The 24,625-nt window shown below is 37.3% G+C and overlaps 1 protein-coding gene across 1 annotated transcript in view; it reads right to left on the reverse strand.

The window, feature by feature from the left end:
• Positions 1-5,427: 5,427 nt before the first annotated feature.
• KCNH7 (potassium voltage-gated channel subfamily H member 7) overlaps positions 5,428-24,625 on the reverse strand; it is a 253,766-nt gene continuing 234,568 nt past the window's right edge. Inside the window, exons 13-16 of the mRNA XM_082484494.1 lie at positions 15,625-15,873; positions 10,527-10,695; positions 7,078-7,270; positions 5,428-5,712 (exon numbers count right to left, since the gene is read on the reverse strand). Of these exons, the coding sequence (XP_082340620.1) occupies positions 5,446-5,712; positions 7,078-7,270; positions 10,527-10,695; positions 15,625-15,873 (878 nt within the window). The 3' untranslated portion in view covers positions 5,428-5,445. The remainder of the gene's footprint in view (positions 5,713-7,077; positions 7,271-10,526; positions 10,696-15,624; positions 15,874-24,625) is intronic.

Raw genomic sequence — 24,625 nt, forward strand, 5'->3', positions numbered from 1 at the left:
GTTTTGTGTTTTTCATTCAAACTTTTTGGATGTGGTGTTTGCATTATAGTAACTAAATTAAAGTCAGTCACAAAGGAAATGCTCACATCCTGTTTATGACTGAAATTAGTGTGTTACATTTATTTGTGCATGTTTAGATTTCTCGCGAATAAGTCTTTATGGTGATATAAAATACTGAATATACGTGCAGTGTACAAGTGCGTTTATTTGTACAGTAAACAATTTTCCAGGAGATCTTTTCTGAAAGCAAAATAATAACTTGCATTAACTGCATTGTACAAAAGCCTGTTATACAAACAGGATTTGCTACAGCTCATAGTAATGAAGTATTTGTCTAGATTAAGTTTTCAAAACTTTCTTTGTATTTCCATCGTTACAATATAATAAAGTTTCCATATAGAAAATCTAAATAATGCTTAAAAGGGGCAAATGCCTCCTGTGGGAGGCTTTAATTTGGTCCATCTAATTTCCATTCCAAAGAGAATAACCATGTTCTGCATTCATCAGTAATCAAAGAACTTCCCAAGTGGGCATTAAAAAGCCCCCAAGTAGCTAGATGAAAAAACTGTTTTTTCATTAATAATGCAGTTCTATCTACTACTCGTACATAGAGGTACAGTGGGAAAAAGTAAGCTTGCCATAGTGATGCAATGCCTTCATGCCATTCCAAGCTCTGGGACATGTTCTTTTAGTATCATTGATAAAACTTGGTGTTGCCTTGATTTTCATATGTGATTTATTCTGTAGAGCTTGTTTATTTTTCTCCCATTAAGCTATTTGTGGTGTCACTTCTAATAGACTCTTTTTCAAGTCTGGAAAAAAAATTATGTATAGAGTAGATGTAGTATGTAAGGGATACCGGGACTGCTGTATGATTTAAGAACATATCATTCCTCATAAAACTGAAGGAAATTTTAGATTCAGAGTAAGTGTGTTTTTGTGGAGAAAAATTCTTAGTACAAAAATTGACTTTATTAAAGAAAACCTATTTCAGTGATATTGAAAATGCCACTATACTATTGATGCCACAAAAACATTTTAGAAACATCCAAAAGCCAATTTCTGGGTCTGCAGAAGTATTGTTAAAAATAAAAAGCTATTGCTGTGTTGAAGACTGAGCTCAGCATATGGGGAGGGGGGAAAATTCTGTGCGTAAATAAAGAGCGAGCCTGTAGATGAATGGAGAGGAGATGTCCACTAGACCCAATTCCCAATCTGATGAAAAACGTGGTAACATGTAACTACTGGCTCTTATTTTTATTTAAGCCAATGAAGGAAGAGTCCAACCCTAAATACTAGCACCTGGAGCACCTCTCCTGTGAGGAGAGGCTGAGAGAGTTGGGGCTGTTCAACCTGGAGAAGAGAAGGCTCCGGGGAGATCTTATTGCGGCCTTCCAGTACCTAAAGGGGGCCTACAGGAGAGCTGGGGAAGGACATTTTACTAGGGCATGTAGTGACAGAATGAAGGGGAATGGCTTTAAACTGGAAGAGGGCAGGTTCAGGTTAAACAGGAGAAATTTTTCACTGTGAGGGTGGTAAGGCACTGGAACAGGCTGCCCAGAGAGGTTGTTGAGTCTCCATCCCTGGAGGTGCTCAAGGCCAGGCTGGACGTGGCCTTGGGCAACCTGGTCTAGTGGGAGGTGTCCCTGCTTATGGCAGGTGCATTAGAACTCTATGATCTTCAAGGTCCCTTCCAACCTAAACCATTCTATGATTCTAAGAGTATAGAAACATCATGGCTTCTCATCTGCAGGTGTGGCATTACATGCAGCTTTCATTCAAGGAATCATGCCTTCTGCTACGCTGCCGTTCTAATAGTGTCCAGGCTTGCTCAGCAGCTCTCAAACAGGAGGGGACAAAATTCATCTGTGGGCAAAACTCAAGTTGCTTCACCTAAGCAGGCAGCCAGGGGCCACACAAAGGAGTGCTTTTCAGCTGTTTGGATGTTACTTATAATGTTGGTGAGTTACACAGAAGCTCTGATAAGTGATCTGCGCTCGCCAGAGAGAGGAGATTGCCAGGACGCAATCTGCAGCAGGAAAAGGGTAGACAGGTTCATCCACTGTGATACGGGAGACCAGAAAACCCGTGTTTGGTGAGTGTACAGAGTGGGAACATAAAAGGAGAGGAAGGCATGCAATTGATCACGTGCTTCCTGGAAACAGCAGTTACGGCACATGTAAATGGTGCAGGTTGCTGTGCAGCTTAAATATTGAAAAGCATTGCGATCTATGTTTTGCTTTAAACATTGAACTAGCACCACAGCTGGTGGAAGCTAATGAACTTCATGGAGAGCTCTGCTGATTTGTACTGTCTCGCCTCTCACATTTGGAGTGATTGTCCCAATTGCTTTGATACTTCAGCTACATTAGCTGTTCTTGAATTTCCAGGATACTTCTCTGTGTCTACAGCTTATAATTTATACATATTTTTAGCCACAGGTTTTAAATGTAATACCTAGGATGAATGTTCCTAAGCTCAAGCAAGCCCAAAACATGCCCTAAAGTCCTGAAAGCTTCTATGGATGTTACAGCTGTGGATGTGTGGGTACGCAACCCTTACATTATTCCCAGCTTGATTTGGATAACACAGACCCATTTCTATCAACTCAGAAACAGACTGGCTATAAAGGGAGCCCTGCCCCCCCAAAAAAAACCAAGACCAAAACAAAGAGAAAGAATGTTTGCTGTATAGAAAATTAACACATTTCCAAAAACCATTGTTTGTACCTGTCTCTAGAAGAAACAAGCTTGAAGCAGTGGGTCTTCATGTGCTTCACTGTACCTCAACAAGAAAAGAAGATATCTGAGAAGGCAGATCTTTCTTTGTCAGGGAAAGGGCAGCTAGAGTATTGCCAACCAAGTTGTCATCTTTCATGGTGTGTTTCTTCGTTCCTTGGCAGATGTCTAGGGAGCTTAGAATTACCGTAACTTTGCAGAATCTCCCTCTGTTGCCCCTATTTGAGATTTTTCTTCTTGATAAATACAGACAGAGAAGGGAAGGAACAAAGCCTCTTTGAACCAAGAAAAGGAGTAAGGGATGGAGCTTTTCCTTCACTTGGACTAATTAAAATAGTTGTCGCTTTTCCTCTTCCCCAATGCTCCTTCCCCAGTCCACCTGTTTTGCTCAGTCTCTTTGCATTAATGTGAAATACCAAGTGAAGAAAGGCATTTCGTAAAGCAATGCTCATGCATTATACTTTTTTCATTAATTTTATTTTTTAATTTATACCAGACTTTTTAAAATGTAGCATAACCACAAATATTTTTTAGAAAATGTGCTAGCTTGTTCTTTGTAACAGACATTAATATTAGTTACTAGACTGAGATAGAGCAGAAGTTGTTAACATTTGCTATTTGAAAAAAATAAAAGCAGAAGCTATTTCACTTTGTTATTCAGCACTCCTGTTTGAATGGAGTGTGTGCAGGCAGAGACTCTGACTGGCCCAGCGTTGCTGTCGCCTAGGATCTGATCCTGAAGGCACTAAGCAGAGCAGACCTCCCGTCGTCGTGACAGAAGTAAGAGCAGTCAGTCCATTGTAGCATTTGGACCTTTCGGCAATCATCAGTAGCATCAGACAGGAGAAAATTTGATCTCACGTGGGAAGGGTTGGTTTGTCTTTTCACTTACAAAGGTATACAGTTAATTCATTTTCGTATCTTTACATGCAAAGGTAAAGCAGAGCCGCGCTCAGCAGCTCAATGCTCATGCTAATTGTAAAGGAGACAAGATTCAGCCACCTTGGATTTCTCTGCTGGCTGTGGATGACTAAAAGTGTCGTGTGTCATTCTGACCCCACCATACAAAATACGTACCTGTCAATATGAGGGTCGACCACTATTGCATTGCTCTGTAGCGCTGGTTTAGAACAGAGGGCTTAATTTGGTTTTAGTTAAAATTTAACTGCTCCCTCACTAACTGGGTTACGTGCTTTTCTGAAACCAGTTCTCTTCCTAGGGCATTTCACATTAAAGCTTTAAGATTAGAAAATAATGTGAACGTTTAAAAATATTTAAAAACAGTAATAAAAAGGTCAATTCCTTCTAAAATAAACACAACATTTGAAGCAGAATAATATTTTAATAAAATTAAATCTAAGTATTCACAAAGCATTATGCACATACAGTACATACTGTATTTAAAGCCTACGGACCTTAAATCATTTTATTCTAATGTAGTCAGCTTTGGACACAAGCTAAGCTTACTCGTTCTGTAATAAGAAAGTTTACAATTGTTCCTGAAGGTGATTTTACATATATACATATATATATATATAGCTTTATATCTGTACTCCTACATGTAAGTGTAGGTATATACACACACTTATGTGTATGTGTGTATATAAATATATACACACATACATACACACATATGTACATATATGAAATACACACATGCACACATACAGGAATGTGTGCATGCACGGTGTATGAGCGTGTCCACATACATATATACCCTATCTAGGATCATTGGAGAGGGGCCAGTCAGTAAAACCAGATAACTGCAAACAACCACCCTAAGAATTATAAAACAAAAATGTGTAAAGTATTTTTTAATGAAACAGGTTGTTAATAATTTGTATTGAACAAAAGGAACAGAGTCTTCTCTATTATATAGAAATTAGATTTATTGCATTTGATTATGTTTGTGTGACAGATGAAGAGTACCTGCCTGCTCGTGACAGCTAACTTCTGTGATGCATTTTTTTTTTTTAAAAAACAAACGTAGTGGAAACAAATTATTCAATTAATGCAGTTTTGTGGATGTGGCCTATGGCGATACTTTCCAGCATGTGGCAGAGTTTTCCTGTCTGTTAAAATACTGCCCTACTTCAATTGATTTGGAAGGAGGCAGGTTTTTTTGTCCTAATTGTTTCAAACCCAGAAGTCTCAGTTACCTTATTCTTTCTCTAGATTCAGAATCACTCTGATTTATTACAAAAAGCTCACTACAAGAATGATAAATCAATTTTCAAAAGTGAGCTAGAAGAAGATTTTGCTTGAATTTTAGCTTGGTTATGTAGGAGTTTTTTCGATGTGGATTATTGTTATTGGTCTCCTATTTGCTCTGAAGACGTATTCACAATAAAATACTATTTCCATGACAGCAGTAGATGGTAATCTCCATGCAACGTAAACTGTAATTTGAGAACATGCATGTTACTTAAAAAAAAATAAAAATATAAGGTGCCTTGAGAATGCTGGCAGTTTTACATTGGGAACATATAGTTAGTGTGTGTGTATATATATATTTACATCAGAACTGCTCAACTTTACCTTACAAGCTTCAGATTTAGGAAAATATACAGTACTTTTGCATATAATTGTATATTCCTTGTAGCCCCTGAGTCAAGTATAGAGGATTTAAATACAAAAAAAAAAAAAAAAAGGAAAAACAGCCATTAAAAGCACTTACATTTTTATGTGAAGTAATAGTATAAAAGTATTATTTCCCAGGAAGACCAGGATCAGAAACATGCCTATGAAGACTCAAAATTCCTACAGTGCTTAGTGAAGATTCTGGCAAGGAAGGGTGCCTAATTGGCTGGAGATAAGTTTTACAATGCTGTGGGGGACACTCTGTAGACTGCTCACGTTCTTGCTCTAAAAAAGAAGCCAGGTTGTCTTCTGAGGCTGTGTTAAGATGCACTCCGCTTGAGAGGGATTCTTTGGATTTAAGTTTTGATTTTTCAAGGTCTAGAAATTCAGGACACTGGAAGGGAGGAGAAGAAACAAGATGGTAATAATTAAATCGGTCTCTTCCAGGCTCTCGTTCTGCTCAAAATTAGTACATTCAGATGGTTGCTGGAAAACCATTTTTGAAAATTAAGCGGTGTACTGAAATACTTTTATGTGGTATTGCCTTTGATTTAATGTAATTGAATGCAATTCTGTTGATTAATTGTAGAAGCCTGGATATCTTGTCCCCTCTTCAGACTTGCACATGTGACATCGAAATATGCATATGAACAGCTCTTTCTGAAGGACTGAATAATCTTGAGACCTGACCTAAGAGTATGGATTTCAACATTCTCGAATTTGCAGTTTTGTTTCAGAACAGAACTCTGGAATTGCATCATTCTGAACATTATAACCATTTGGATTCCAGTCTCAGCGCTCAGTTCGTCTTCACTTTCAAACGTGGAAATTGTGTGAAGTGTGGCTATATTTCTGTTCAGGCAGTGATATGTCTATATTTTTTGTGCAGGTATACGCACAGTGGTTTTGCACTTCTGAAAACTTCTGCTGCACATTTACTGCCCTCATAATCTTTATGCTTGCCAACTGATGCCTTCTGAATGTGTTGGGCTTACCGTGCCCATATGTGTTCCAGCATACGTACAAGGAATCTGACACAGCCAGGCATGCTGGATTTACTAATCGTATGCTACATGACTGATTTGGGATTCCTAGATATGCAGCAGCCTGTTTGGAAATAATATGCCACATTTCTGCCCAAGCTGTTAAAATCCAGAAATCTCAAACAAATTTGAAAATCAGCAGATGTTGCCCGAACAGATCTGTGGTGGAAAACATGTATTGGGAAACGCAGATATGTCACAGCTCTGTATGTTTGTATTTCCACCATTAGCAAGGGACTGGACATAAGAATGGTTTTAGCCCCTCCCACTTCCATATGTGTATACCCATCGTGCGGCATCAGCTGGACTTCTCTGGCCTGTACCTCGAAGAAAACACAGTCATGGTGTTTCTCAAGACTTCATGAATGGGACCTATGGCAGATGCACGCATGCAGGCAGGTCTGATGCTTGGAAAGTGTTTGTGGTTTACAGCTGTGTCTAGTATTTGTCATTTCTGCTAACTTTTGTGAAGAGCATGATAATAAAGTAAATCAGTCTGATTAGAAGATCATTGTATGAATCTCTACAACCCACATAGATAATGTCGCCTCTGAAACCATGGTATCTAACTAAGTCCACTGTGGAGGTTCTAGGTCAAAATAGTAATTTCATGTTCCTTTAACTAGTGAACAAGCACCTAGATTGGTACGCGTTTCTTTCATCACAAGCTAAAAAGATTAGCAAAGCTATTTTGATCTTATTGGATGTGTACATACCTGAGATGAAGGACTGAAACTTCTGTCTGTTTTAATTGATGCTGCAGGCTGAAGCTTTTGTATCACCCGGATTGCTGGCTGTTGGTACTCTGCACCTGCAGTCACCATGCTATAGGCAGGTGGAATGAGCGTTGACTGCCTTTGCAGAAGCTGCAGGATGGTTTGGATATCAGCAGTCATTTGGGATTCAAGCCTGGAAAAGTAACACAAAAAGAGTTAACTGGTTAGGAATAGGTATATTTTAATGTGCTGGCTACAGATACATTGAAGAGGGATCTGCAGCTTATTAATAAAGTAAACTATTGCTGTTATGACATGACCGTGTCTTAAATAGGAAAGAACAGAAGAGGGAGTACTGAGCCCTTCCAAAGCTTGCTGGCTCTCCCTTTCCTTCACAGAACACGTCTGCATGCTTGTCTGATCTTTTTGCTACGTTAAGAATGAGTTCATTACTGTCCCTTATGTTTGCAACAAAAAGTAACACAGGGAACCAGGTCTTTGGTTGAAATTAACTGGAATAAATGTACTCTCTTCATTGTAACTAAATTGATATGTACTGGCTGAGGATGGGAAACTATTTCTGATACATCTGACAATTAATTTTGACATTCCCAATGCTAAAACAATGCACTGAAATAGGCAGAAAACCACATTTGTGTTTTTCCACAGTTAGAAAATGAAAGATGATTTCAAGATCATTAAAAAACACAACCGCCCAAGTCTCCTTACTGTGAGAATTTATTCAGACTTATTCAGGCCTCAGAATTAACGTCAATGTTTCTGATGTTCAAATTTAGTAACTTTTTTTCCTTTTTTTCCCTTTTCGTATATTTGTATATGACTTCTGAAACACTTGAGCTGCTTATGTTGTTCAAACTTACGATTCCATAGCACTGAAATGCTTTTCAAATGGTCTTGCCAAGATCCGTGACAAACTCGGCAATAGGTAATGCCCGTTGTGCCTCCCCAGCTGCTGGAAGGCTGCGGAACATGCTATGACAGACTGTAATACAGATATACAGCCTTCTGTAGTGCAACTCTTCTGACAGAGTAAATAAATCTTTGTCAGCAGCCCTTAATGTTGTGAATGTTACTACTTGGGGTCCCTACAGCAGCAGAATTGATCCTGTGCTGACAGATTTTTGCTTTCACCAGGTGCTTCACTGATATATTTTTTTATCATATTGGTGTAGTCTATTGCCTGTGTAATTTATTTCTAAAAGTATCTATGAAATTAATGACAGATAGGCCCAAAGTATATTTGGGATGCTGTTTCTTCCTTTATTGGGAGAAGCTGGTTTTGTGGTGTCAGCTCATATAAAGAAAGGTCCAAACCCAGATGTTACAGCCAGTCATGCCCTACTTGCCCTCTTGTTCAAGTCCCTTGGGTTCTTTGCTACTTGCAAATGTGCTGATCTCACACCAGCATGATGCTGATGCCGCCATCCAGAGAGCTTCCATGTGCTAACCTCGGCTTTAACGTCTCAGTGAATAAGAGACTTAGCGTTGAAGGACTTATATCAACGATTGGCCTGGAATTAACTCTCAGATTGCTCCCTTCTCACTTTGTTAGCACTTGATGGGAGTTTCCTGGTACTTCAGATCAAAGAGTACCCCTGGTAATCTTTACTCATCATTATTGCAAATATATCTTCTCCCTCCTTTTTCCAAAATTTAAAACAACTCCATGTCATGCCACCCAAGGATGAACAAACAGGAGAACCTTAGATGCTTGGCCCAGTCTCCATGAAATTCCAATTGCTTAAAGAGGAGAAACAGAGATAGCTCTAGGGACATATTCCTTGTACAGGGACTTTCCAGCCTTCTATATCCACTTAGTAACTTGAGTGTAATGCCAAGCCTCTAACTCGGCATGGAAAAGTTCAGGAAGAAGTGAACATGCTTTTTAGTCCAGCAGGTCAGATCTGACATAAGCAGGAAAAAATATTGTCTGTTACATTCATCAAAGTCCCAGCAAGGCCCAAAGTCCTGGAAGCAGGAAAAGCTTTAAAAACATGAGAAGAGCTAAAGAATATAATGATTTAATAAAATCCATAAGAATTTAGATCTTAATTTATCAGCAACCGTGATATTTTTTCACTCAAGAAAATACTGAGAACTTGCATGACAATTTGATAAAACTATGGGTAAGTTTGAGATACAGCTTCAGTTTCAAGAGCCTAAGGGAAAAAAATGTAACTGAAAGACTACACACTGTTGATACGGAACATGCAGTTGTTTAGTTATGTGACGTTTACAGTTGGTCAGATTACTTGACTTTACTGCAATTAGAAATTACAGCAATTTAGGCTTACGTGTTAAAAATGTCTTTTTAATGTACTATATAGTATTCAGAAATGAAAAATACTATGGTTTGATTGGCTTATGATAGATGAAGGAAGCAATATGCAGTTAACCTGGCTTTAAACTGATTGCTAAAATATACAGCACGGAATGCCAATGAAGAGCTACTAAAGTATAATTAGGGCTGAGTGCGTGTCATAGTATTTGTCATGGAAAAATATTGAAAGTAATGGAATTGCAGAGTGAAAATAATAAAAAAGCCACAGACCTGCGCATAGGGCAATTTAAAATTAAGTGAAATTACACGGTAAATTATAGTGTAGGATGGATCAAAATTCTGTAACCATATTTTTAAGATGCTATAAGCTATGCTGCTTAGCTGCCAGCAAAGAGTAGTATATCAGAGAGCAAAAGAGAGAAGGAAGAGATATAGTATTAAGCAAAAGTAATAATGGATTCTGACAAAGAAAGCATATGCTTTCTGTTGTTACAGGTGTAAGTATTTTGCCTTAGCATATTCGCATGTTCCCATGTCTTACTTACAGAGGCGGTGGCAAATAAGTTAATGCATCAAAAAGGGGATTTGTGTGCAATACTTTTTTAAAGGAAGGCAGCTGGCTTACTTTGGGTCTCCAGGAAAGAAAAATTACTTCAGATCTTGAAGATACTGAAAATTGCTATTTTGTGGACATGTAAATATCTAGGAACAGCATTCTGAGATTTAAATTTAACAAGTTTAGGTGCCTTAGTACAGCTTCTTGGTTAAAAAGCTGGTCTCCTAAGCAGTAAATTGAGGAGGAAGGCACTTCTGCAAGGCAATTCAGAGGAGCTAATGCGGGTACCTAGAGGTAAGTGACATGAATAGCCTGGCAATGAATTAAAAATTTTGTACCCAGCATTCCCAGAATAGTATTTTCCAAGAATTTGGAAGGCTGAACTTAGGTGATATTTAGGCTCCTCAGAATACATATAGACAACAAAGTGATATTCCCATCAGGCATATTTTTGTACTTTTGAGCTTCTGAAAATCCGAATGCTTTTGTAAACTTCCTGCGCAAATTCATTCCTCCTGTAACATCATTAATATCAGTTGTGTTATGTACTCTTTCACACATATTTTTTTCTGGTCATATCTCTGTGTTTACCTGTTGAGTTGCTCTTGAAGTAAATCTAACCGATTCTCCACTTCCCCATATATAAAGTCACTTTCAGTTTCACAGATCCCCCATGTAACATGGGGTAATGCTGACTGAACTGGGGAGTCCTGGTACTCCTGGACGTTCTCCTGCTCCCAGTTTCTTTTATCAGTGATATCTGATGAAAAACAAAACATATAGAAGTATGGGTTTATATACATGCTGTTAGATAGAGCTTGGCACCCCTCAAGCCTCCCGCTTGTTCATGTTTCTCAAAACCTTGAAAGTCAAATGGATATGTTGGCACACTGCCTGAATAACTCCCGTTGTTCCTTACTACTATTTAAGGAAAGATAAAAGTGGGCACATCCATGCTAACATTATGAAGCTGTAGATAAACAAGCAGCTTTGTCTCTTCAGCTTCATCAGAGATCTGCCCCTGAATGGCTCCTTTTTCTTTACTTTTCTGTTTATTATTTTGCCAATCAATCCCCAATTTTCTTAAGCTGGTTTTTTTAGCAATTCATTATTCATTGAAATTAGAAATATTTGCTCTAACCTAAATGCATTAAATGATATACTTGAATGTCTTTGTGTGTTTCAGAGACCTGGTTAAGACCTCTTCTCTTGCCCTTGAACATGCTATCGAAGTGTATTTACTGTGTAGCTTTTTGGTGTAAAAGGAGGACTTGCTGCATTGCCTTTACAGCACTGGGCACGCATTACAGTGCATTGGAATGCCCCCTCTAGAGAAAGTTGCCAGACCTCAGCTAGCCGCCTTTCTTGCCAATAATTGTAATACTGCTTGTCTTAACAAGGTTGGTGAAGTGTAATATGTTTTCTCTGAGACAGAGGCCATTTAATGCAGCTCATACTGCTCGCGAAAGGATACTGGGTATTATTTTAAAAAAGGAAATTGTTTTTCATTGATGTAGCTTTCAGCATCACTAGTCTCCAACCCAGCCCATCGTTGCGTAAAGCATGTCTCAGAGACTCTTACAGTACTGTGGGGTGAAAGGTGCCAGTTCATTTTGTTTAATAATTTGTGACTCCTAAAAGAATGAAAAATTCAGCATTGTTCGGTCAGTCAGAGATGACTTTATATTAAGTGAAACTTCATGGTAAATAATATTTTTTTTTTTCCTTTTTCTTTCTTTTCCTGTTTGAACTGCGCATAAAATTTTGGATTAAGATAGAGAAAGTTATTTCAAGCTAAAAAAAAGCCCAGTTACATTATTAGGCTCTTACTGCAGAGTTTCAGCTATCTTGTGAATTTAGTTACCCTTCTAATCCTTACATATTGTATATACCTTATACAAAGTATTTAGTAATGCTCTTTATATGAGTAATTTATATTTATTTCTTTATCTCCAGCTCTATGTAAAAAAAATGATGGTGACTACTCTTGGTCTCCCCCTGTACATGCTGTGCCCAAATTCAACCTTCTTGTCCCTCCCAGTTCCTGGATGTCTGTCGTCAAACACTGCACTGTACCACCCAAACAGAACTCAGGGACACTCCTTCCTTTAGCTTGGATTTCTGGTTTGAGCTGTTTCTCCTTCCTCTTTCAATTTGCTTAATTCACACCTCTGTGGATTTATTAGTTAGTTTATATTCTTGGCTGTTTCTCCTGTTCACCAAGCTGGTGAAAGGTTACAAATAATTTATTATGGGATATACTAGTTGCACATATCCTTAGCAGATGTGGAATGCAGATCTTGCTGTGAGCTTTGCAGAGCCTAAAGGTGACGTACTTTTAGGTTGAACAGTGCTTTTTCTACATCCACGCCAAGCCTTTGTTACTTTGAGTGAATCTGTTGTCATGCAAACAGTCAAAAATTGCTCAGTACCACTCAGATTCTCCTCTGCTGTGATAAAAAAAGGCTGTTAGAACTGTACTGCTCAGTACAGTACAACTCCCATTAGGGGTGTATTTGTAATTATTTAACTACGTGAAGTTACAGAATGTATTAAAAGTTCTTACTGCGCTCAGGCTGCTGCTTCAACGTACAGCCGGACAAAATCCTCGACTGCTTATAAGGCATCAGCCTCTGTTTTACGAGCAGTTGGATTTGAATCCCACATCCCCCAGTAGTCCCTGAATGGTTTGCTCAGAGCTGCTCCTCACACTTCTCTTGGCACTGAATGCTGATAACTCAGCATAGATTACATTCATTTCACACTTGTGAAATTTTTCTAAGCAACCATAGCAGCCAGAGCCATGTTTCAAAGAAAAGAGAAAAAACCACAGTGTGGGTGACATGTGAAAGGTTTGTCCAAACGCTATTAGCTATTCCTTTTCAAACACATCTTTTAGCAGTGTTGCTCTAAGTAAAGAAATAATAATAAAAAAAATATATATCTCCTTCTTAGATTTAGTATTTCAAGTCGATTTAGCCAGGAAGGGGAGCTCTCACTACATGACTCCAAGTGGAGGAGGAGGCTCTCTTATCTTTTTTTATCAGAGAAAGGTGCTTGCTGCATTATCTGATCTTTGGTTAGCAGGTGGTAGTAGGTTTCCTGGAGCTGTAGAAAGTGTTTGAATTTCATGTGATGTGACCTATAACTGATTTTATGTGCTGGGCAGAAGGAAGAGGAAAGAGATTTCATCTTGGCTACGCAGAAACCTGTTCAGTTTCTCAGCCACTTAAGCCAACAGAAGGAAAGAGGCAAATGGTGTCACAGAAGCATATAATTTGGTTTTAGCAGGCACACATGGCACAATTTGCAGTGTCCAAGGAAGTTGGAAAGCTCTGAGCAATGTGAAGGGAGCAGACTATGGCAAATTCAGGGGTAAAACTCTAAACTAGGGGTGTGGGTGCAATGGATGTTGTAAATCCAGTGGACTTTCTTTTAAGCAGTGAATTTCAGCAGTAGAAGCTAAATATATAGGACACACGTTTCACTGCTTTTTAATGTCGTGTAAAAACGAAGCTGTTGGTTAATCGTTCAATAAAATCACATATTTTTCAATGCCGTGGATTATCCCAGGGAAATTACAGTTAGTATCTATTTGTAGACTATGACAATAAATATTTGTTTTGTGACAAAGTAAATTAATTGACACTGAAATTATAAAATACAATTATAAAATAGCAAGTTAAAACACTATAAAATATGGTATTGTACTGTTCTAAACATCTTTTCAGGTACTTCCATGTACATGAGTAACCCCAGAAAAGCCCAACAGCAGGAAAAACTTTATAACCAATTCTGGTCTTCCAGGGCTTGAAGCATCCTAGACTGGAAAATAAATCAATGCATAACTAGGTTCACTTGAACAATTCAAGAACCAGTCTAATAGCCCAAATAACAAGCAAGTGAAAATAGAAAATATCATTTTTCTGCGATATATAGATTACAGAAAAATTATGAGGTCTCCTCAAAAGACCCATATGTTTTAATGTTAAAAGTTGCATTTTAGGATTACAAGAGAGAAGTTTATGCAGTTTCTGCCCACATTATATAATACATTATTAATAGTCTTTCCGTTCATCAGCTTAACTACCAAAGCTTAAAACAAAGCTAAAGATAATTAAATACGTATCAGTCACAGTGGTAATGAATTGCAGTAGTTTTATACAAGTGCATTTTTATTCAAGATTTATAAGTTACCACACTATATGAGGATTATAAACACACATACATACGTGCAGTTTATTTCAAAATTTCACTATGTTTATAACTATTTTTATGGTGATTTATAATCAATCTCTAATTAATAGCAAGAGTAAGAATTTAGTTTAAAACATATACCAATCAAAGCTGATTTTATTTTATTGACCTTGAAGTTTTTATGAAAGTTGCAAGAAAGGTAATGAGCTTTCACGCATGTTACCAGAAGTGCTAGATTGAGAAGTGGAAAAAAGAATGTGATCTTAATCAAAATATGTAACCTTTAGACATGCTAAATTTAGCTTAAATAAAATCTGTAATAGGTTGCCTTGGAAAACGTTGCTATAGCTGCAAGGACACATTTCTGGCTATTGGTAGGGGAAAGGTAAGCTTTGAAATTGCAGTACGTATGCAACAAGTTTATATGGTGCAGATTTATATAGCCTTAACCTGAGGAGACCAGACTTCACATATTCATACCTTTGAGATGTAAAAAATACATTGTTTGGCCTGATTAATCATTAGGTTCATTTAAAATTATAGCCTGAAAGCCTCAAGTTTATTGAATGATGGTTAAATTGCCTCAATGGAAACAAACTGCTGAGGAAAACAGCTTTAAACAGTAAATATTTAATTCTTCCCTTCAAACCAAAAGAATTAAAAACAAAGTTTCAGCAATATTTAAACTGTATATTAATCCAGGGCTTTTTATTAATTTCCCTTCACATCATGGAGAAAATTAATATTTTAGTGTATTAGATGTAATTTTATTCATATGATTTAAATCTATGTAAAAGTAACTCAGATTGCTTAGTAGTTTCTGATCATTTGTCTTGCACAAAAGCTCAAATCTTTGTTCTTGTGGAACTTATGGAAGTCAGGATTTGTTCTGTGTGATGTAAAGGCACTCCTTTTAACCAACATGTGCAGCAAAATGGGATAGCATTCTTTTGAGCTATTATGATTTTTTCTTTTACTTAATTTTTGTTGAGCCTTGTCAATACACAGAATGAAATTAGTTACCTGAAAATATTTTTTTTTGTGTGCCTGTGCAGCCATCACCAGGTTTATCTAGAATTATTCACTGTCACCCAACCCTGGCATATCGAACAACCTTTAAGAGATTCTTTATTGCTTTGAGTTCAGTTTTCATCCATGGGCACTCAATGAAGTCCAGTAGCAGTTGAGAATTTTAAAGAGTTTGTTTAAATGACTCTCCTAAGGCAGTTCAGTTACAAGATGATTTATTAACAAAGCCTGGAATAGCCTTTTGGAGGTTCTGTTATTCAGCCCCACAGCCAGTGTATTAAACTACATAAATCCTCTTGATGAAATAAGTTTTGATCTAAAATATTTTTTCTTGTTTAACTTTCAGGAAAAACAAAAGTAAATATATGTAAAGAGTCAATAGAACCATTCAGAAAATGATTTTTCATAATCAGACTAAAAAGATGTCTACTCAAACTTTACAGAATAGCAACAGATAGATTACCTTTGCAAGAATTGCTTCTTTCGTCAATAAGTTCTTCTGTGGCATGAACCATTTCTTCAAAGTCCACCTCTGTGGTTTTCTCTGTTACAGATGGGTAATCAGCTATCCCAGAGAACAGGGGCTTTTGCTCATCTTCAATGGAGGACACGAAAGATGATGACCTGCTTTTTTTCTCCTCAAAGTGTTTCTTAATAGATTGATAGTATCTGGTGGTGTCCCCTGAGGGTTCAGGATCACTCTGATCATTCTCTTTGAAATATTCTGTTAAATAGAAATAATTGTGTACAATAATATGCAGTTCATGAAATTGTGTTCTAGTTTATTCTGGTCTGAGGATGGAGATGATTATTATGTGTTAGGAAGTTCATTGTCTATTAGAACAAATTACTTTAAAGCCTTTTTTGATTCCTGTATCAGAAGAGATTTATATTTCTTTTGAAGTTCTAGAAGACATTTGCATGTATGTAGTAAGGATTCGTAGTCTCTAAGCCACAACTCATTATGCAAAAAGTTGCTTATATCAAAACAGCAAAGGTTTTATCCAACACAGCCTTCCTGTTTACTTACTGGTTTTCCAGGTGAGGATGAGATTTGAGAAAGTTTTATATTCCAAAGTTTTAAAAAACGATTTATTATTTCATTCCCTCTTCTAATTTCTCACATTCTTGGGCATTTCTCACAGTCTCAACAGACTAACAGTCATGGACGTCAGACTCGGTATCAGAACTACTCATTTAAGTTATGCCCACACATAAGTGTCTTTGCCGATTATTCTTTTCCCAGAAAAGGCAAATGTATTAATCAACCGCTGAACCTCAAAATTTCTGGGCCCACCTAAAGAGAGAGCATATTTCTCCACATTCATTACTGTCAAACCTATATTTAGGATTGATATGGTAGAGGGAAACCCTGTGGGTAGAAAAGGAAGGGAGTTCCTTGTCGGTCTTTCTGGGATCATCTCAAAACAACTTTCCAAAGTAGCCCAAATTCCTGAGCCTTTAGAAGTAATTGCAATTCTCTGAACATCCAATATTTTGAATAAGAAAAGTACGCAACATGCTGTGATAGATATGGTAGCAGAGTACCAATCAAGTTAAGAATGAATCTTTCATTAATCACATTCAGGGTTTGTAGTGAGGAATAGCAGATTCAGTCCTCTTAAGAAGTGGCAAATAAAACTAGATTTAAAGCAGATGCCTTTAAAAACACATTGTAAAAATTAAATAGGATTTAAACCCAAGAACGATCGTTTATGAATATAGAGAACTCCTGATCTCTCTGCAGCATAAACTTGAAGGTAATTTCCAATTCAATATTTGGTTTTGCCTATTTTTAACTGAAATGTCAAGATAATTCCAGTTCTGCTATTTATTTAAAACACATTTTAGCAGGGTAGTCTCAACAACATATAAATACTGTAACTAGTTTGCACTAACTTCCTGGGGAGACAGCATGATTTCCCATCTGCTTTGTGCTAATTACTAATCAACATAGCTCTGGAATGTCTGTAGTCTTTACAGCCTACAGCAGTGGTTAATACAACATTTAGCATATTCCCTAGGTTTCTTCTCTGTTTTCTGGTCACCATAAGGAAATGAAACTGCGGCCTCATCTAATCCTTTCTATCTGCACATAAAGAGAGTGCAAGATTTTTACAGAGCGCTCTGCAGGAGTCCAGACATCTGTGAGCAGTGCGGGCAGGTAATGGTGAACAAGATAAAACCAATACTGAAGCAGGCCTCCTTTAACTGTACCCTCTGGGGTCTCCAAGGGCAATCAACACAGTCCTGGACTGAAGTGACTTTGATTGGCTTCTGTTAAGCAGGATTACTAGCTATAAGTGATACTGGTGACACTGGGATACTGCGAAGGCATGAACTCAAATGCAAATGGACCGACAGTGTGAAGCTCTCGGGGGACGCTCAGACTGGAGAATCAATACCATGTTCTCTGCAATCCCATCTCCAAAAGAGTACAAAACCAAAAAAAAGCTTCATAAGGAAGTTCTAATGTAGATGTCTCCTGTGGTTTTTCCAGTGGGAATATTTGGTGAAATGCACACAGTCACACTACAGTAAATTGTCTTAATTACTTACTGCTTGACTGACTTCAACTTGTGAAAAATACCTTCTAATGAAAGCTTGAAATTACCATTTTTAAGGGTAATTTTTTATGTTCATGGGATTTTGTGCACTAACGGTAGCTGTAATGAGCACCCTGTGGAATACAAATCAATCAGTGGACTAATTTTAAGGAGAGGTCATTGAGACTAATGAAAAAAAAAATGTAGAGCAGCTGAAGTATAGTAGACTGTCTTATCTGTCATATCCATAGAATACTAAAATATCTAGAAACAAGAAGTCAGATTCTGCTAACAATTACACTGCTGTAAAACCAGGGTAATTCAATCAATATACCTGCATTTAGTCTCCATCTATATCAGAACAACAGAACATATTCTTTTCCAAATGCTGTCCAGGTATAATGAACTCACTGGCATTAGAAGGAAAGCGGAGAGCTGTTGAACGTAGGTTCCTGCCTATTGAAATCAGGGAAAATTTGTTCATCAGCTGATCTATTTCAAAATATGCACCTTTGGCTTTATTGCCATTGCTTTATCTGCTAACCATCTGGCTACATTCAGAGAATCAAAAGTTATTTTCTTTTAAAAAGACTCTTATTTAATACTAAAGGTTCTTCTGCCTGGAGAATAATCCTGAGATACTCTGCACCTAGAGTAGGAATTACAATGGAAACTGCATGTTCTATTCGTCTCTTCAGGACCTGATGATGGTGCAAGCTCTGTACCTCAGCTCAACAGTTGAGCAGTGCCTCTGTAGCTCAGCGGAAATATGTTACAAATACTATCTAGGAAGTGCTTTATTCAGAATGTGAATTGCTCCAACTTCTTCCTTTTGCGTTGAAATTCAGTCATTGGTTTGGAATTAATTTTCCAGAAGAGAAGTTTTCTATCTGTTTATGCGTGCCTATGGATAAGTTCACTTTCTATCACACAGACTCCAAGTTTCAAAAGGTTTCTTTTCTCCTTTCTCTTCTGTTTCCAAAATAAGTGTAACCATTAAAAAAAAAAGCAAACCCTCATCCTCGTGCTTCCTCCTTCCTTTCCTGGTAAGACGTTTCACTCTGATTTGGATTGCTAGAAACTTTGTTTTGCTGAAGAGGGTTATTTTGTAACTTCCCGCTTTACCAAACATGGACAAACAACGTTTACACTCTTTACAGTACTTGTTTTAGCCTGTTATGTGTTTTGGGTGCCTGCCAAGTTTACAGGCAATATCCTCTGATATTTTCTGTCTGGAAATTCCAAAATCTTCATAGTAATTATCAGAAGGTTTGTGTCCTGCTTTTTGCACTTGCACTGGCAAACGAAGGGAAGAAATGGAGTTCTCATGAAGGCAATGAAATAGAGTTACGACATAGACTCACAGAAACAATGGCATAAAATCCAGCTTGGTGGGATGGTTACCAGAGATCAAACAAGTTTCTTTTGTGTCCCATAGTCAGCCTGTAGCATTGAAGTTTTGCATTATTCAGGCAGTGGCAACCTGCATGATCTAGACATTTTCTCTTAACATATTAGTCTGCTGCAAACAATATTGGTGAAAGTGTCAGTAATATATTACATGTGGAGCAGCATTGTTTAATATTACTGTAATTTCATTAACTGGAATTTGTCATACTTAATCAGGTTAACTATGTAGCCTAGTGTTTCAGAAGGTGGCAAACTTTTACTCCCTTTTTCAGCCATCCAATAAAACGTCCCATAATATGCCTACACAAATTCAATTTTGTGCAGGAAATAGGGTGAATGACTTCCTCATCCCTGCAGAAAGCCATTTATATCCCAAACCATAAACTGATAATCTTTATCATTAACACGATCTGCATAACTATAAATCTGTTCAGCAGACATGACATCTTCCCTTTCCTTTGAAAAAACCTACCATATTATTTTATGCTACACCAAGTACGTCCCTTGATAAGGAGAAATGCACACTCTGACTTGGAAGGAGGAATGGTTGATTGCTCAAAAGGTCCGCAGATCTTCAGGTTCCCACCAAGTATTTTGATTCAACCGTTATTAGCTCTCTCTTATGTGATGTTCACAAATATTCCTGTGGTGGTCAATCTGTCTTTCCTACATACGAACAAAATATTTGCTAGGCACCGTGACTATTTGTTATCTGTTCTTTAATTTAAAAATGTCAGTTTCCTTGTCAGAGAGCAGAAAAATGTCTTATGTGCCCACCCATGCACCATGGGCAGCAAATATTTGGAATGAAAAGTCAGTGACCCAGCATTTCAGATAGTATGGTAAATACCATACCGCGAACGGGGTTGAAAAACTGCAAAAGCTCAAACATGTGAAAAAGTCAAAAGCTGTTGATGCATAATTTGAATGCTGATGTTCAAACCATGCCTATGTTTTCCACCATATAGATGGAGAGCAGCATAAAATCAATCAGGGAAAATGGTAATCCTAATTTCTGAAATCACTGCTTTTCACTTAGTGGTATAAGAACAATATAATAGATACATAATATTTATATAATATCAAAAATTACTGGTACTGTGGAGCAGGAGCAATATATAATGAGGGGTGATTCCCGAGAAGTCCACTCTAGTTGTACGCAGGCTAAACTACTCTATAGAATGCCAACCAGGGACTTTAGGATGATTAAATTGCTAATTAAAACGCTCCTAATTCTTTTTCCTTGCTGTTTACTTCATACTAAGTTGAATGTGACTGCTATGGAGTATATGGCTAAGTATAACTGAATGCCTTCTAATGGTCTAGTGCCCTGGTTTGAGTGGCACAGGACTAATTTCTAATACTTGGGAGACTGCACTTTTAGAAGACTCTGGTGTCTGAATTTGTGAAAATATTTACCTCATGGCCAGCTATGGTGTGTGGGTTTCAAGGTGTCAGTGTTTTCGAGCTCACCAGGTGCGGGAATGAGGAGGAGCGAGACCCGGGCGCTTGACCCGAGCTGGCCAACAGGGTTATTTCATACCATTAACGTCACAGTCAATATTAATTAAAAAGTTTGCTGTGAAGTGCTCTCTCTCCCTTGATGGCTGCCATCCTGAGAACTTCCTGCCCCAGTGCTGGACCCCTGAGCCTCCCGAAGCCGTAATGCTCACAGTGTCTGACATTTATCGTCCACTGCTGGGAGTGCACAGCTTCCTACCGATTTAATTGGCTGAGTATAATCTTTACATATTCTGTATTGGTATCGGGATCAATATTGGTTCTTTAGTGCTTCTTTATGTTAATTACCTAATCTTATTCTATTAAATCTGTTTATATTTCAGCCCCTGGGTTTCCTTGTTTTTTTCCCAATTCTCCTTCCTGGGTGGGCAGGAGTCATCAGGTGATAGAATGATTGTCTAAACGACAATAAATTGTTATGGGTTTCTCAAACCGTAACAACTAGGTAAAGGAAAAATATCAAAAAGGAGGAAGCTGACTGCCTGTAAACATGAAAATGAAAAGCAACTCAGCATCTGGTCATTCAGTAGATAATTGTTGCTATGGTGAAGATATACCTTTTTGCTATATTTTTCATATATATCTAAGAATAAAAGAGAAAAGTTAAAATAATTTGTATTCCTTTAAGATATATTATTATAACAATGAAATCCGTAGGCAAGATGTCTGACACTTTTGTTCCTGTTGCTATCCTTTCTTTGACTTGGGTCTTTCATATTGGGTTTCTTACCCCAGTCTGCAATTCATATTTTTATTTGAAAATTACATTCATAATGGGTGTTCCAATGACAGACTTCAGAATGAATTTTTAATTCACAAGTTCTGTTAACTGTTTATTGCTTAATTTTAGTGGATTTAAAATCTTCAGAGAGAAAACTGTACTGTTTTGCAAACATTCTTATGGGAAACAGTATGAAGAACTTTAGTGGATTTATTTTGCAGTGGGAGAAGGATGTGATCCCCATAATCTTTACAAACGCATGAGAAGCAATAGATAAAATTCTGGACTTCATTTTATATGCAACATTTGAAATGAGAGCTACTCCACCTTTGCTACCAGAAAATTTGTCTGAAAACTGATTTTGGCCTTGTCTATAGAGACATTTAACCCTCCTCAAGCATCAGAAAGTACTATAACTTACCCTGAATTCACTTAAACAAACCTAAGGCATTTATAAATCTTGAATTTTAATGCTTGAGCTTTTGTCTCTCAGAATCAACTTGGCCTACACTCAAAGTCCTGAATGCACATCATAACATCTGGATGTCTGTCAAACCCAGCCCCAAACTCATGTCCTGACAAGGAACATCTCCCAGGAAAGATCATCTGAAAGTCCATTCCAGAAGATGAATGACTTGAACAAAGCACTCTACCATTTTTCAGCTGAAGAGAAATTTGTCCATTGTCGGGACAGTCTTCTATTGCCATCATGATCACCTCAGGTCATGACTGGCCATCAGGGAAATTGAGAAGTGCTGCCTTCATAAACATTTTTGAGTGCCTGCTGAAAGCATAGCTTGCTCCAACATTTGCACGTTACCAATACATCCCTGAGGACAAAATAGTACAGAAAAAAGCAAAAACTTTTAAGGAAAGTTTAATCATAAAGTCCTTATAACTGATAACCTGAAGTGATAAGTAAGCATATATTAGTATCTCTAGAGGTTTTTCTTGCTCCTTAGTGAAACGTCACCGATGATTATAGCACTGCTCAAGTTAAAAGAACGTCAAGTTATTAGTACTAGATAAAATACCTACTTTTTGGATGGGTTTTAATGTATGAAAACTGTATGGAAAAAACATAAATTTAATGTGTGTGAAAAAAGAAAGCTGTGCCAAATATCTATTGGATACCCTAAGAAGTTCAGATCTAAATATTTTCCAAATGATCACAGCTGAAAAAATAGAAATTAGTATTGTCAGGAGAAGTAGTTGGTCCTAAAGAACTGAAAACAAACTGTACTGTTAAAATCTGCAGTGCACTTTGTATAATAAGGGTCTCTGAACAGGAAAACTCTTTATATATCACATATATTATAGTTATAATGCTTAGTACAGTGAGAGAATTAACATAAAGGCTGCCTTTCACATAAACTTTATTTGCTTTTGTTAATCTAAATAATCTCATAGTATTCTGATGGTTAGTTACACTAGAATTCAATTTTGAAAGTGGAAGGTTACACTTGCAGCTTTTTAGTTATAATTAGAGGAAGCAGTAAAGCATACAGTGCCTACTCAGTGATAAAGATATTTCTTCACATTTGAGGACCACAGGATTATAAATTTTAGAAATAAAAAAGAGCGATGTAATGAACACTGAAGTCATCACGTATTCATTAATAATTTAAGTTAGCAACAGTGCCAGATTTTTATGGTAAGATGAGGACTAGCTGCATTACTACAAATTTTCCTTCTGTGAACATCATATGTAGTTATGCCCTTCTACAGCATAATATCCAGCAGAACTTAGGTGAAACAAAGAACAAGTGAAAATAGATTCTTTCCATCAGAGTTTTTTTGTCTTAAAAACAATCTTTTGAAACAGATACAGTTATATCAAAGCTTGGCCATTTTCAGAACATGGCAGAGGCAAGAGTTCTTAAAGGTGCAAACACATTTCTTGAGACATTTCTTAAGCTGGTAGAAAGAATTTATCTAAAGTTCCACCAGGCATATGGATTTATGTTATCTGTAAATCCTTGTTCAGCACCTTGGCACAGTAGATGTCTGTAGACCTCTCGGGCCTCACAGTTTGAAACAATGCCAAAACTTGGGGTGTAGGAATTCCTGTATTTTTCAGCACACGTTTGTTTTCGTCCTTCTTCCTCACTCCTACTCATGTTTCCCTTCAGATTTCCCACCTATCTTTAGGACCCCCTACTTACAAAATGTACTGTCAGATATGTGTGTGGTATTTGACTAACACCAAGGAAAAATGATACCTGTCTAGAAACTGATGCAGGAAGATTCCTATTCCTAGGAAAAGTAGGTTACTGTTGGTATTTTAGGACAGTTAAAACATTTTCTCATCTCAGTAGTAAAAAGGCGTAAAGTTTTTATTTTTCTGTTACGGTTTTTAATGATAGAAGATTCCTTTAATTCTAATTTCATTCATAATTTGGTACCTTTTAAGACTTCACTGAGGGACCTAAAGATACAAACCAGTGAAATTCCATTGTTATAGGAAGTCCTGGCAGTTTTGCTGGAAGGTTCCAGTACGTTGGATAATGATGTTGGAGGAAATGAACTGCACCGGAGAGAGCTGTTTGAATTACTCTTCTGCCTCAGTGCTGCTTGTGAGAATTTGGTAAGTTAATGTGCCCTTTTCTGTGTTTCCTCTCGGAGCTATGAAGATTTGGATGATTCTGGAAATAGGGAACAGCAGAAGACACCGAAACCTCTCCCCACCATTCTGGACTAAAGACTGGGTAACGTTTCCATAAGGATCTATGTTTCTTCTTTTTTTTTTTTTTTAAATGGACTAAGAAAGGAGCTGATTTTGAATAACCAAATTTGAGACACATTTAAAAATACAAGAATTTCAAAGTTGAAGTGAGTATGCAATCCTTCATTTATTCTTTTGTGCCATTTTTAGTAAAATGAGATAAGTTAGGGACGGAGTGACAGCCTTATCTCTGAATTTTCCTTGCTCTGTCTGTGTTTGCGTCAACTTTAATGCTAATCAGATAATAATGTAAGGACAATTCTTGAGTTATACTTCAGGAAATAATACTACACTCAAAAAATCAGAAACAAAGAATTATAAACATGGGCCTCAGAAGGGATTCAGGGCAAGGGCCAAAGTATTTCTCCTATCAAGTTCAGAATTCTCTTCTCTTTTACAAGGAGTTCAGCTTTCACTGTGGTATTATTACTTTTTTTTTTTTTTTCAGATGATGGCTATGGATACGTGTGACTGCATACAGCATTTTGCTCAGTTTTGGCGTTGCGAAACAGCCTCTCTGGGAGCAACTCCTGGAAACAAG

This window comes from Vanellus vanellus (genome assembly GCF_965231255.1).
Source record: "Vanellus vanellus genome assembly, chromosome: 5".
In the NCBI taxonomy this organism is placed as follows: domain Eukaryota; kingdom Metazoa; phylum Chordata; class Aves; order Charadriiformes; family Charadriidae; genus Vanellus; species Vanellus vanellus.